A 16,097-nucleotide genomic window follows, 5' to 3' on the forward strand; every position below is an offset into this window, starting at 1 on the left:
ATCACTTGGCAACCGATGTTGGTGTTTACCCCACCCCCACCGCCTGTAACCTGGAGGTTCGGCAAAAAGCAACCGATAGAATAAGTGCTAGGCTTACAAAGAATAAAACCGTGGTGAAAACCAAGCTGGAAAAATTCAAGTCAAAACAGAGAAAATTCGACAGAGTCCAGATCCGAAACTCTTTCTCCGTGTATTGACGTGTATGTGTTATTCACACGGCCAAACTGTCTTCTGCGGGTAAACCCCGGAGGTGCTATGTGGGTACGGACACAATAAAACAAGATAACATAAATGAAAACATGAAACAGGAGTGGCTGTGTGGTAAGTAGCTTGCTAACCAAACACATGGTTCCGGGTTCAGTCCCACTGCGTGGCATCTTGGGCAAGTGTCTTCTGCTATAGCCCCGGGCCGACCAATGCCTTGTGAGTGGGTTTGGTAGACGGAAACTGAAAGAAGCCTGTCGTATATATGTAAATATATATATATATATATATATATATATATATATTATATATATATATATATATATGTGTGTGTGTGTGTGTGTGTTTGTGTGTCTGCGTTTGTCCCCCTAGCATTGCTTGACAACCGATGCTGGTGTGTTTACGTTCCTTCACTAAGCGGTTCGGCAAAAGAGACCGATAGAATAAGTACTGGGCTTACAAAGAATAAGTCCCGGGGGTCGATTTGCTCGACTAAAGGTGGTGCTCCAGCATGGCCGCAGTCAAATGACTGAAACAAGTAAAAGAGTACACATGAAACATAAAGGGAGATAACAATCGTTAGCTTACTGAAAACATATAGTTCAACAAATGCGCATGCGTACTTTAAAATTCTGATTCCATTTTGGCATCAAATTACATATGTCAGGTGCTTGAGTTTATGAATGCATTTATAATACACACTTGTAATATATTGTTCACCTACCAGGCTCGCTTGTAACAACACTGTCCTTTATAAAACATTTCCGTAAGTATTAAACAACGAAAATATTCAGTCTTTTTACTTCTGTAGACGTTTCGGCTTTTGACGTGTCGACTCTTTGTTTCGCCTATCGTTTATTGATGAGAAGTGTCCGCGATTTGTGCTAGATTTAGGTACTATTTCTTGCTATGAAAGCGAGACGTCTATGCTTTGTGCGAGATTTAGCTGCTGTTTCTAGCTGTGGAAGAAAGAAGTCTCTGATTTGTACGAGAAAGAAAGACAGGATGTTCATGGTCAGAATGTCTTCAGTCTTACGTCTGCTCAATCACAGACGGCCTGGAACTAAACTTGAATTTAAATGTCAAAAGAGAGAAGAATGTCATTGTCCATTATTCTGTTGTTTGATCTAAAAACTGTTACACAATTTGAAAGTGTAGCTGTGGTTTACAAATTTGTAAGCTTCACACGATATTCTGTGATGTAAACTAACAAGTTCAGCTGTTGAGGTAAATTTTTATTTCTAAAGTTTACGTCTATAGAAATGATGTAAATTTTCCACTGTTGAATCTGTATTTTTAAAGCAGCTTTTTATCTTAAACTGTTATTTTTTTTATTATTTCAGAATATCAGATGACAGTGGGATAACACAAGATATATCCTCAGTATTTATCATTTAAGACATTATAATAGAGAACAGATACATAATACTGTTTCTATAAACCTATGATAGAATTCAGGTAAAATATTTGCTATGGCCTGAGATTATTGCTAAAATTTCCATACATATCTGACAGGAGTCTTGAGAAGATGCATTTGCATGCAAATTAAACTTGGATAAATATATATATATATATACAGTGATTTGAGGAGAAAAATAATGGAGAGATGTGAGAAACTCAAAGGATTGATTTTACCTGAAGACACGGTAAAAGAAACAAGTAATTTGTCCTATGGCTGTGATATCTGTGAAAAGTCATTCTCTCTAAAAGGTAACTTGACTAAACACAAACGTATTCATACAGGAGAGAAGCCATATCATTGTGATATCTGTGGTAAATCTTTCTCTGGAAGTACTGCCCTAACAATACACATACGTATTCATACAGGAGAGAAACCATATCGCTGTAATATCTGTGACAAATCATTTTCTCAAAATATTGACTTAAATAAGCACATTCGTATTCATACTGGGGAGAAGCCATATCATTGTGATATCTGTGGTAAATCTTTCTCTCAGAGTGCTGTCTTAACTACACACAAGCGTACTCATACAGGAGAAAAGCCATATCACTGTGATATCTGTGGTAAATCATTCTCTCGAAGTTATCACTTGACATCTCACAAACGCATTCATTCGGGAGAAAAACCATATAGCTGTGATATCTGTGGTAAATCATATTCTGAAAGTAGTATCTTAACAAGACACATGCGTATTCATACAGGAGAGAAGGCATATCATTGTGATATCTGTGATAAATCATTCTCTGTTAGTAGTCACTTAACTAGACACAAACATATTCATACAGGAGAGAAGCCATTTCACTGTGATGTCTGTGACAAATCATTCTCTGCAAATAGTGACTTAACAAGACACAAACTTGTTCATACAGGAGAGAAACCATATCATTGTGATGTCTGTGGTAAATCATTCTCTGTAAGTAGTTACTTGGCTGAGCACAAAAGTTTTCATACCGGGGAAAGGCAATATCTCTGTGATATCTGTGGTAAATCATTCTCCAAATTTGGTACATTAACTAGACACATTCGTAGTCATACAGGAGAGAAACCATTTCATTGTAATATTTGTGGTAAATCATTCTCTGGGAGTAGTGACTTTACTAAACACAAACGTGTTCATTCAGGAGAGAAACCATTTCATTGTGATATCTGTGATAGATCATTCTCTCAAAGTTATAACTTAACTTGTCATAAACGTATTCACACAGGTGAAAAACCACATCATTGTGATATTTGTGGTAGATCGTTCTCTGCAAGTAGTAACTTAACTTCTCACAAACGTATTCATACAGGGGAAAAGCCATATGAGTGTGGCATCTGTGGTATATTATTCTCTCAAAGTAGTGATTTAACTAAACACCAACGTATTCATACAGGGGAGAAGCCATATCATTGTGATATCTGTGGGAAATCTTTCTCTGAAAATCGTAAGTTAAATAAACATATATCTACTCATGTACAAGGGTAACTTGGTACATTTAGCCTTGCCAATAACAAATCCACTCAATGTGTCTTCCAGTTTTTAAGCTGTTTGACATTTGCAGATGCCAACCCCTTTACTTACCTCTTACTGTATGCCAGAATATGGTTTACTCTCAAAGTTTTTTTTATGGAAAACAAAAATGAAAACATCTATAACCACAAATGTTTTTGCACAAGTAAGGAGTTGGATAACAGCCTCCCAACACTATATTTTATATCACTACAATCATGTCTACATTGGTGAGATGACATACCCCTGTAATATTTTTAATAAAAGCAATTTCTTCTGGGTTTTGAATTTGTGTTACAAGAATTTTCATGTGAAAATGTTTTGAAATCAATCTGTTGCCTTCTCAGTGTTAAATAAGAAAATATTTTCAGGGATCATAAGCATTGATAACTTCAGAAAAAGAATTAATTGACATCTAACAACTAGTGAATATGCTTATAGGCTTTGTTCATCATGACTTAAATATTTCTTGTGAGTATTTGTGGAAATGAGAAAAGATTTGTTTACTTTGTCGTTGGAGGTAAATAGTTGCAAAATGTATTCTTAGAGGTCAGTGATAATATCACTGTGCAGTTATTGTGTTAACTATAAATACAGAAATTATAAAAGGAAGTATTACTTGCTTCCCTGATAAGATATGGCATCACCATCATTCAGTATCCCCACCAAAAAAGTTGTCCTAATTTTTTCATGAAGATAATCATAATGTCATCCCTCAAAAATTCATCTCTGCAAAGTTTAATTAACAAGAATATCTTTTTCGGAAAGTTATTAAGAATCAGTGTAATGTGGGGCACTAAACTGTAGTAATGCCTCATGTCATTTCTATGCAGTCCCTTCTGTTTTGTACATGTTCCACAACTTTACTGCCTTCCTACATGTAGAAAAAAGCATAAATTATGTTATTCTTAAAATATTTAATGAGTGAGACCGTTTTCAGCGCCGCCCCGACTGGCCTCGTGCCGGTGGCACGTAAAAAGCACCATCCGTTCGTGTCCGTTGCCAGCCTCGCCTGACCCCCATGCCGGTGGCACATAAAAAGCACCATCCGTTCGTGGCCATTTGCCAGCTCTGTCTGGCACCTGTGCGGGTGGCACGTAAAAAGCACCCACTACACTCTCGGAGTGGTTGGCGTTAGGAAGGGCATCCAGCCGTAGAAACACTGCCAGATTTGACTGGGCCTGATGAAGCCTTCTGGCTTCACAGACCCCAGTAGAACCGTCCAACCCATGCTAGCATGGAAAACGGACACTAAACAATGATGAAGATGATGATGAAGCATTTAAAAGTTAATAAGGGACAAATATACAGTAATGTGGCAAAGTGATATTAGTCAGGGATCCATGTGTAGGGGTACATAAAGCAGTTTCTGTAGAGGTCCTTACATTAAGGGAAAGGAAAAGGGCATGCAAGTGGGGTGAGAGGAGCACAAAAATGTAAAAAAAAAAAAATTAAAAAAATTAACAATTGTAATTTTCACTGCACAAGAATAAGGAAAAAGAAAACAAAACAAACTACGCAATTCTTTACTTGCCTTTGAGGTATGGGACTTTTATTCCAAAATTTCATCTACCAGGATTGGTAAACACAAATAAAATACAGGGCATCGTCATCACATTTCAATTCAAATGAATATCAGTTTGATACACACACACTCAAAGATGTTGCAATTAGCATTAAATAATTGATTTCATAAAAATTAAATGATAAACATGAGCATCCAGCTGTAGAAACACTGCCAGATCAGACTGGAGCCTGGTGCAGCCTTCTGGCTTCCCAGACCCCAGTCGAACCGTACAACCCATGCTAGCGCAGAAAACGGATGTTAAACGATGAAGGCGTTAGGAAGGGCATCCAGCTGTAGAAACACTGCCAGATCAGACTGGAGCCTGGTGCAGCCTTCTGGCTTCCCAGACCCCGGTCGAACCGTCTAACCCGTGCTAGCGCAGAAAATGGATGTTAAACGATGAAGGCGTTAGGAAGGGCATCCAGCTGTAGAAACACTGCCAGATCAGACTGGAGCCTGGTGCAGCCTCCTGGCTTCCCAGACCCCGGTCGAACCGTCCAACCGTGCTAGCGCGGAAAACGGACGTTAAACGATGAAGGCGTTAGGAAGGGCATCCAGCTGTAGAAACACTGCCAGATCAGACTGGAGCCTGGTGCAGCCTCCTGGCTTCCCAGACCCCGGTCGAACCGTCTAACCCGTGCTAGCGCAGAAAATGGATGTTAAACGATGAAGGCGTTAGGAAGGGCATCCAGCTGTAGAAACACTGCCAGATCAGACTGGAGCCTGGTGCAGCCTCCTGGCTTCCCAGACCCCGGTCGAACCGTCCAACCCGTGCTAGCGCAGAAAACGGATGTTAAACGATGAAGGCGTTAGGAAGGGCATCCAGCTGTAGAAACACTGCCAGATCAGACTGGAGCCTGGTGCAGCCTTCTGGCTTCCCAGACCCCAGTCGAACCGTCCAACCCGTGCTAGCGCAGAAAACGGATGTTAAACGATGAAGGCGTTAGGAAGGGCATCCAGCTGTAGAAACACTGCCAGATCAGACTGGAGCCTGGTGCAGCCTTCTGGCTTCCCAGACCCCGGTCGAACCGTCCAACCCATGCTAGCACGGAAAACGGACGTTAAACGATGATGTTGCTTTAGTAGAAAGCATTTGCTCAAGGTGCTGTATCTTTGGACTGAACCTAAAATTACATCTGGGTAGCAAACTTCAGAACAGACACGTCTCTCATATATTTTGTTAATGTTTTTTTCTTTCCTACACTTGTCTTTTCTTCGTTTAGTTTTGAATTGTAATAAAAACTGTAGAACCTATGAAAACAGCCTGGTTTTTATCACAGCTCTCACAATGTAGTCACTGGACCTACAAGAAATAACAGCCACATGTTTCAAATTTTACCTTTGCCTCTTAAAAACTGAGCATCAATTTTGAATCTGTAGCCCTAGACATACAATCTTACAAAGACAATGTTCATGAATGGAATGTTTTTAATACGTCTGCTCATTCAGAGTTGACTTGGAGCTGAGCAACAAATTCAAATTATATTTCTGGAGAGAGAAGAATGCTGCTGTCCATTATATTCTCTGGTTTAATACCAGGCAGAGTCAAAAGTCTTTTCAGATTTTCACTGATATTTTTGGCAACTTGTATCTCTATGTCATATTAATTTGATATAACTTGTCCAATCATTGCTGAATTGTTCATTGATTTAGAACTTCAATAACGAGTGGTGAAAAAATTGCAATTAGAACCATTTTACAGTACCTACAGAAAAAGGAGTGAGTGTAAGGGGCAGCAGTAAAAGAAATTCACGATGTGGACGGCCCAGGAACTGTCAATGAACATGTGGCACAAAACTGGCACAGGTGTTTCAAGAAAGGTGACACCAGCCTCAAATACAAACTAAGGTCAAGGAGATCTGTTGTGGAAGATGAGACCTTGCTTGAAATGGTTCAACATTGAAGCACAAGCAACCAATATGTATTGTTAGCAGAAGTTAATTCTTCACAAAGAACTATTAGCTGACACCCCCATAAGTTCAGCCTTGTGAACAGAGGCTCTCAAGAAGTTCCTTATGAACTGACCAATGACCAGGCTCAACCTGTGAACATTTGCTAACGAACTACTGGTAAATTCTTGAGATGCTTGTTTTTGGAATTAAATTGTAACTGGGGATGGAAAATGAATCTATTTTCATACTCCTAATACAAGAAATGAGTCACTTCATTCCAGCCAGGCTTCAGAACCTGTTGTCAAATAAGAGTGGTTTGAACAGGTTGAGGGGGATGTTGCACTTTGAGCTTGTCCCAGATGGCCCTGCTGTGTACACTAACCTTTATGCTCAACTGCAGTATAAGATGCTTTGAAAGCCTGCTGCTTGGCATTGGTCAATTGAAGACCTGCACTCCTACATGACAACCCCTAACATACAAGTTAGGTGCAAATTTGAGGGGCTGGAAGCCCAGCTCTTGCATCATCAGATTACATGCCAAGTGTGGAGCTGAGTTTCTGGTACAACAGACAATAGAACATGGGATATATTTTGATAAATGTTTTTTGCATGAACTTTGTTAGAACTACTAATCATAACTTGAAATACAAAAAAACTTTCCACTCATCCTGGCATATATAATGTTACACAATATGGAAGTGTAGCTGTAGTTAACAAATATGTATGATTCACACAAGTTTCTGTGATCTGAACTTTGATAAATGAAAAAGTTCAGTAGTTCAGGTAAATGCTTTTTTTTCTTTAGAAATGTAATAGATCTTCCTTCGTTATTTCAGAATATCAGATGACATTGGCATAACTGAAAATATGTCCTCAATATTTTGTTTTATAAAAACTAAAAGAAAATATTATACAGAACAGACATATAACACTGTTTCTATAAATCTATGGTAGAATTCCTGTCTTTAAGAGGAGCTTCTGTATGGATTGAACAAATTTGTTAAAGTGTTGTTAAACAGAAATACTCAGTAGAAATATTTGTAAGGAATAAACTATAACAAAAAGTACCTGTATATGCCAGCTAGTGGCAGAGTTGAGAGGGCATACATCAAATATATCACTGTTGACTGGTGATACAGTATGGACAGATTTTTGAAATCCAATGATACCCTATTTGGTTGTGAAATTTTACAAATACACTTTCTCAGGTAGATATGATATACCTATTATTATGGATAATACTACATGTACTCTTCATAGTATGATGTAACTCTTTGGAATAACCGGCTGAAGAGAGCTTTAAACCATCTTTTATATCTATTATACACTGATGTAAGAACAGGTCATTTATAACGCTTGAAACATGTGTACTGCGACATCCTTTGTGTTGTTTTTGATTTTATTTTATATATATGTGTGTGATTTGAAAAGAAAAATTGTGGAAAGAAGTAAGAAACTTTAAAGAATTGAGTTTTCCTTAAGACATGATAAAAGAGATAAGAAAATTGCCATATGACCATCAAATCTGGAAAAAGTCATCTTCTCAAAATATTGTCTTAAATAGACATGGATGAATTTATATGGCAGTATGTCTTTATCAATGGGAAAATTCATAACATACATTTTAAACTCCACCTAAATTTGGGTGTTAGGCGAGTGGACTTGGAGGCCATGGCAATAACTAAGCCAATCATTGTGGCTCCCTTTTTTAGGTTGTCAATCACAGCAGGCTGCCCTTTCTTGATGCCATACCAGTTAGTAACCGCTTACAGGTTGCAGAGATACAGCCTAGTTATAATTCTTTCTATTAAAAATCAATAATAAATGTATTCACAAGGGAAAGAAGAAATATTTGTAACAACAGCCTCCCAAAACTATAGTTTATATCACACCAAAAACATCTGCATTGGTGAGATAAAACACCTTTGTCACATTTAATAAAAGCAATTTGTTCCAGATTTTGAAATGTGCAAGAGTTTTGATCTGAGACTGATGTTATATTGGAAAGGAATTATAATTGATAAAGCCTATAAACACAGATTCAATCTTGGACAAGTGTGTTAACTTTTTCCTCCCCAAGCAGCTGATGTTGACTGAACAACTCAATGCTAAGATTCACTATGAGTACCATTATTTTTTGTTAATTTAATAACTCTTCCCTCACAGAGTAATAATACAGTAAGGGCTCAGGAACAGATAGTGAAAGACACTAGGCAAACTAGGGCATTGCAGGCTAAACCCAGCCGTCACCTTGCTACTTTAAGAATATTCAGACATTTAAATATTGATTGCTTGAATATTACATTACAATTCTTCTGGCCTGAAAGAAGAACAGTCTTTGTAGCATAGGAGCTGCATCTATATAACATGGCTGTAATGGTGTTGTTTAAAACAAGAATCTCTGAAGAGGGGTCACATTACAGAACAATGTGGTGGTTAAACTTTTCAAAGGAACAACAATTGAAGGGTACAAGAGGAAAGCTGGTGTAGCATTTGCAGTAAAGAATTTCATAGGTTCTAAGAGCTGCCATTGTTAAACAAAGTGAGTGTCGACTCTCCAACCAAGTGTTCCTCAAGATGAAAATCTAGCATTTTTATATTTCATTAAAGTTTGTTTGCAAAATTCCTTGCACTGATAACATTGTTATACTTGCAGTCTTCAGTGCCCGAGTTGGCAAGGATTACCAAACCTAGACATACTGTTGCAAATATACTGGGAGCTGGAGTTGTGTATGGCAAACACCATGTACCAGAAAGCAGATAAACAGAACAGAACCTAGAAGTGTTAAGGCTTGAGGCAGTGGCATAGAATTGAATTTGTTTATATTTGTTAGGTGTGAAGTTGATGATGTGCGTAGTGTCCACATTATGTGGGGAGCTCAATACTGGACTGACCATCATCTCGTTCATACAAATGTAATGTAAGTTTGTTATAAAACTGAAAATAAGATTCATTGGTTTGACCATTCCAAAGAAGTTGTGACTTGTCTGAAAGATGATGCTATTAAAGAAGAGTTCAGTGAAGAGAATGGATATTGTTGAATTCAAAGACTTGTGCAAAGAGTTCAAAATACTGGTGATTGGTATTTGAAAAGATGTTCTGCAATAGGTACAGGGGAGGCTGTGGTTTGCTCCCAACTGAAGGTTCCAGGTTCAGTCCCACTGCATGGCACTCTAGGTGTCTTCTACTAATACCTTGGGCTGCCAGGCTTTTTGATAGATGGAAACTGAAAGAAGCTCATCTTATTTATATGTATGGACTCTATTGTTGCTTTAACCAACAAGGATTCAACAAAACACAGAAAACCATCGTCCTTTGGCCATCTATTTGCAGAGTCAAAGCTAAAGATGTCCAGCAACACCCTCTCCTTGTCTTTGTGGCTGCTTTCCCTATCACCAGGGGATTTTGAAGAAAGTGTGATAGTGTTGCTACCTTGGTTTGTTGAACAACTTGCACGACAAATATTATAATGGTGGGCATGGTTTGTGTACAGCCAGTCCTTCTCCCTGGTTCATCAAACTTGTATTAGCTTGGTGCAACAACCACCACAAGCCCAGTGGTTTTCAGGATTCTAAGGAGTTGAAGGGTCTCTTCTCTATTGGTGCGTCTCTCAGTGACCTTCTTTCCAAAGCAATTCCATGATATGCTAGTTAACCCATAGCTGGGACCCTTACAGGTGCTACTACTCCGGGTCAGAGTAGACCTGGGAACAATACTGGCTAAGAGGTGGTTCCACACTCCTCAAAACCCTGAACCAGGGCCCCAGTACCGGATGCAGTTTACAGTCATACCCAGGACTAATAACTGTCCCCTACATAGCAACTGCTGCAGATAATTCAACATTCTTTTCAAGTGCACCTTCTTTAGCATACAACAAAACTCTATTAGTGAGGGCAAGGTCAATTTGAAGTGCTGATACTTAGCCCAGCCGAGTTTCTTTAAATCTGATAAACACAATAAATCTATCTCACTAGTTAACCACATACAGAACCTTAAGAAAAACAACGTACCATATAATATCATTTGGTCTATCATAGTTATTGGTGTTCCATGCCAGGACAAAAATGACCCATGGTGGTTATGTTTAACAAAATATTAACAAATTCTGTTACTTAACCCTTTAGTGTTCGCATTATTCTGCCAAAATTAATCCTTTTTTCATCCACACTGTTTTGAACTAATCATGCATTATCTTGTAGCTATGAGATTTTGATGAGGTAGCTGTTGATTTTTAAAACGATATTGTAGGGTTGGTGTGAGAGACCAGATCTGGCCAATTTGAACATAAAACAGGCAGAATACTTTTGGCCGGTTTAACCCTTTAGTGTTTGCATTATTCTGCCAAAATTAATCCTTTTTTCATCCACATTGCTTTGAACTAATCAGGTATTATCTTGTAGCTATGAGATTTTGATGAGGTAGCTGTTGATTTTTAAAACGATATTGTAGGGTTGGTGTGAGAGACCAGATCTGGCCAATTTGAACATAAAACAGGTAGAATACTTTTGGCCGGTTTAAATGCTAAAGGGTTAAGTCACTACTATTATTAAATAAACACAACGAAGCATTTACCATCTGTGTCCACAGATTCTTCAAGATGTTCCAGTTTTATCACAAATCTAAATGTAGTGCTCTGAATCTCTCAACATGTCTCACCTGCATAAAGTAGATGTACCTGTTATACTTTATTAAACTCCACCTTATTTGTCACCTCTACTGATGAGTATTTTTCTAGGGGGAGGGAAGCACTCTGTCGGTTACGACGACGAGGGTTCCGGTTGATCCGAATCAACGGAACAGCCTGCTCGTGAAATTAACGTGTAAGTGGCTGAGCACTCCACAGACACGTGTACCCTTAACGTAGTTCTCGGGGATATTCAGCGTGACACAGAGATTGACAAGGCTGGCCCCTTTGAAATACAGGTACAACAGAAACAGGAAGTAAGAGTGAGAGAAAGTTGTGGTGAAAGAGTACAGCAGGGTTCACCACCATCCCTTGCCGGAGCCTCGTGGAGCTTTAGGTGTTTTCGCTCAATAAACACTCACAACGCGCAGTCTGGGAATCGAAACCGCGATCCTATGACCGCGAGTCCACTGCCCTAACCACTGGGCCATTGCGCCTCACTGTATTTTTCTATATACTTATCAAACATCTTTATTCACTTCCTTTTTTCACTTACATTTACCACTTTTTGAACACTATACTATTCCATATTCTATAATTTTCGATTTCATTATTTTAATTGGAATTACATTACAACAGTTTGACTAAACGTTCTTCTCTAGTGATCACATAGCATATTTTAGCATCCACTTTGGATATTCTCTGCTAATGTACAAGGTTTAAGGTCTTTGTGTTTTTACTCATTTGCTACTCCTAACCTTATGCATACCCTTCACTAATCTCTCTTTTACTTGTTTCAGTCATTTGACTGCGGCCATGATGGAGCACCGCCTTTAGTCGAGCAAATCGACCCCGGGACTTATTCTTTGTAAGCCCAGTACTTATTCTATCGGTCTCTTTTGCCGAACTGCTAAGTAACGGGGACGTAAACACACCAGTATCGGTTGTCAAGCAATGCTAGGGGGACAAATACAGACACACAAACACATACATACATACATACATATACGACAGGCTTCTTTCAGTTTCCGTCTACCAAATCCACTCACAAGGCATTGGTCGGCCCAGGGCTATAGCAGAAGACACTTGCCCAAGATGCCACGCAGTGGGACTGAACCCGCAACCATGTGGTTGGTTAGCAAGCCATTTACCACACAGCCATCCTGCGCGTAAACTAACAAATTTAAACCTTTATTCCGCACTGTTACTTATAAAAATAACTTCTTTTCTTTGATAACTATCAACACACACATCTTAAGCTCACCCATTGCCATCTGAATTCTATTGTAGTCAAATCTTTATATATAAAAGAAAGGTTGTGTGTCTGTCTGTCTCCTACGATTTAGATTCCTAACTCCTCCCACATTTTGCGGTGCAGTTTAACCAAAACTGGGTATCTTATAGTCGTGATTCATATCGAGCCCTTCTGGGTATTAGCGCGCATCTACGAGGAGTCTACGATAAAAAAAAAAATTTACCATCAATTTTTCCCATTTTTAATGCATTTTTGGCATATATAAGGGAAGTAACTCTCTAAAAATTTATTATTAAATCTCAGAAGTAAAAAGCTACAGTAGCACCCGCTCCCTTTGTGGTTAGCCATATTGAGATGGCTTTTATACTTTACATCTCTAAAAATGCTTATATAGTTATTTCCCTTACAAACCCGAGAAACGCCGGGCGATACTGCTAGTGATTAATGACCATATATCTGCATAACTCCTCAACCTTCTCTACTTAACCTTCCTGTCACACCTATATCATGCAAACCAATATACCAGACTGTAGTAGACAATACATATACTAGAAGGAGATGTTTCTTTTGTGATTTCTGTAATTCTTGCTAACACAACAACTGTGTTTGGTGGAGGAAGAGAATATTCAACATTTTACGAATTTGCCACATAAGCCATTCCAGGTTTTCCAAAGAATATTGTTGCGTTAACATAATTTTTGTGAATTTGTGATTTATTTACAAATTTCACGACGTATTAGTTGGCGTTAGGAAGGGCATCCAGCTGTAGAAACACTGCCAGATCTGACTGGCCTGGTGCAGCCTTCGGGCTCGCCAGACCCCAGTTGAACCGTCCAACCCATGCTAGCATGGAAAGCGGACGTTAAACGATGATGATGATTTAAGTGAACTACTATTCTCAAACAAGTGTTGATATATTAAACAAGAAGACAGTTGGAATCTTTTTTATTACATCTTTTTAATTTATAACCAGTTTATATATATATAATAATGAGATAGGTTTTAAATATGAATATATTGACAGGAAATTGTATATTTTTTGTAGAACCAATTTAACTTCACAACAAATCAAATCAAAAATGAAACAAAAAACAAGATAAAAAAACTCATTACATACCAAACAAACTTAATTACCAGGCGGCTAATTGTCTCTACAATGCTTGAAATCATCTGATCCCATCCCTTGCTCGTTAATTAAATTTCAGTGTAAAACTGTGTGAATAAGGATATATATATAGTAAAGTAAATAAGAGGGCTAGCAGCAGGCTGTTTCGCCTCATACCGAAGGAATTAGAAATGGCAGTCAAAGACTGTTTTTTCCATTTTCTGTAAGTGGAGATTCCAAAAAGTGGAATCTCCACTTACAGAAAATGTAAGACTGCCATTTCTAATTCCTTCGGTATGAGGCGAAACAGCCTGCTGCTAGCCCTCTTATTTACTTTACTATATACTGAACCTTACAAAGTTCCTGACGATAAATTTGTCATATTTACATACCGAAATTTACCGGTAAATAATTGTTGGTTACATGAAAAACCACAGAAAAATTATTTACCATTTTTATTGCATTATATATATATATATATAATATATATATATATATATATATATATATATATATATATATATATAATGTATATATATATATATCTTGCACGGATGAAGACAAGGTTTCAAATATACATTTAGGAAATGTTGAACAGATGTAAAAGACAGCTACAATGACTAGCTTAGTTCTTAGTAAGGCTAAAACCAACAAAGCTATCACAACTTAAAATGTTTGCTGTTATTGTTATGAATTTTCATATTGATACAATTAGACTTCAATATGAACAGATACAGGTTTAGTTTTCTTATAAACTTCAGAGAATGATTTATCACAGATGTCACATTGATATGACTTGTCTCATGTATGGATACATGCGTTTAATTGAGTCACAAATTTGAGAGAATGGTTCATCACATACATCAGAGATATGGCTTCTCTCCTGTGTGAATACGTTTGTGAGAAGTTAGGTTACTAATTACAGAGAAGGATTTACCACAGATGTCACAATGATGTGGCTTTTCTCCTGAATGAATACGTTTGTGAGAAGTTAAGTTATGACTTTGAGAGAATGATTTACCACAGATATCACAATGATATGGTTTCTCTCCTGTATGAATATGTTTGTGTTTTGTTAAATTATTACTTTGAGAGAATGATTTACCACAGATATCACAGTGATATGGCTTCTCTCCCGAATGAATACGCTTGTGTTTAGTATAGTCACTACTTATGCGGAATGATTTACCACAGATATCACAATGAAATGGCTTCTCACCAGTATGAATACGTTTGTGCCTATTTAGCGCACGGCGTTTGAAGAATGATTTACCACAGATATCACAGAGATATCTCTTTTCCACTGTGTGAATACTTTTGTGTTCAGCTAAGTGACTGCTTAAAGAGAATGATTTACCACACAAATCACAGTGAAATGATTTCATTCTTGAATGAATAAGTTTGTGTTTAGTCAAGTTGTAACTTTGAGAGAAAGACTTACCACAGATATCACAGTGATACGGCTTCTCTCCTGAATGAATACGCTTGTGCTTAGTTACTTTATAACTTTCAGAGAATGATTTACCACAAATATCACAGTGAAATGGCTTTTCTCCTGAATGAATACGTTTGTGCTTCGTGAAGTCACCACTACCAGAGAATGACTTACCACAAATATCACAGTGGTATGGTTTCTCTCCTGAATGAATACGTTTGTGTGTAGTTAAGTGACTATTTGCAGAGAAGGATTTACCACAGACGTCACAGTGAAATGGCTTCTCTCCTGTGTGAGTATGTTTGTGAGTAGTTAAGTTACTACTTACAGAGAATGATTTACCACAGATATCACAGTGATACGGCTTCTCTCCTGTATGAATACGTTTATGAGAAGTCACGTGATAACTTCGAGAGAATGATTTACCACAGATATCACAGTGATACGGCTTCTCACCTGTATGACTACGTTTGTGGGTCGTTAACACATTTTGAGAGAATGATTTACCACAGATATCACACTGATATGGCTTCTCCCCCGTATGAACACGTACATGCCTAGTTAATTTAATACTTCCAGTGAATGATGTACCACATATATAACAGCAATATGGCTTTTCCCTTGTATGAATACATTTATGAGTATTTAGGTTACCTTCTTGTGGGAATGACTTTTTACAGGTATCACAGTCATATGACAATTTACTTTTCTCTTTTATCATGCCTGCAGGGAAAATCACATCCTTAAGTTTCTCACTTTCTTCCATTATTTTTCTTCTTAAATCACAATGGACATATTTTATTCTTGCTTCTGTTCTTTAAGTTTATTCCTTACAAATGCTTCCACTGTTGTAGTTCTGTTCCATGTTGCCTCATATAAATTTATGCAATTTTTGTTAGCACACTAATTCATGTTTTAGCACTCCAGTCAGAAATATACATCAATTTTGGTGATGATTTCAGTGCAGAACAAATAGCTCAAAGGAATTCTGCCAAAGATTTATAGAAACAGTGTTATATATCTCTTCTGTACAACATTTTTCTTCAGTCTTCAAAAGATGACA

At 37.7% G+C, this 16,097-nt stretch overlaps 2 protein-coding genes across 2 annotated transcripts in view; one reads left to right on the forward strand and one right to left on the reverse strand.

Moving 5' to 3' along the window:
* Positions 1-16,097, reverse strand: part of LOC115226349 (zinc finger protein 91-like) — a 49,739-nt gene that overhangs the window by 25,393 nt on the left and 8,249 nt on the right. Inside the window, exon 3 of the mRNA XM_036515140.1 lies at positions 14,476-15,849. Coding sequence (XP_036371033.1) covers positions 14,476-15,849 — 1,374 coding nt within the window. The remainder of the gene's footprint in view (positions 1-14,475; positions 15,850-16,097) is intronic.
* On the forward strand, positions 777-3,443 carry LOC118768549 (zinc finger protein 22-like). Its single transcript, XM_036515315.1, has 3 exons — positions 777-970; positions 1,548-1,981; positions 2,822-3,443. The coding sequence occupies exons 2-3, from the start codon at positions 1,803-1,805 to the stop codon at positions 3,129-3,131; spliced, it is 489 nt and encodes a 162-aa protein (XP_036371208.1). The 5' UTR covers positions 777-970; positions 1,548-1,802; the 3' UTR covers positions 3,132-3,443.

The sequence above is a fragment of the Octopus sinensis genome, linkage group LG30 (assembly GCF_006345805.1).
Source record: "Octopus sinensis linkage group LG30, ASM634580v1, whole genome shotgun sequence".
Classification (NCBI taxonomy): domain Eukaryota; kingdom Metazoa; phylum Mollusca; class Cephalopoda; order Octopoda; family Octopodidae; genus Octopus; species Octopus sinensis.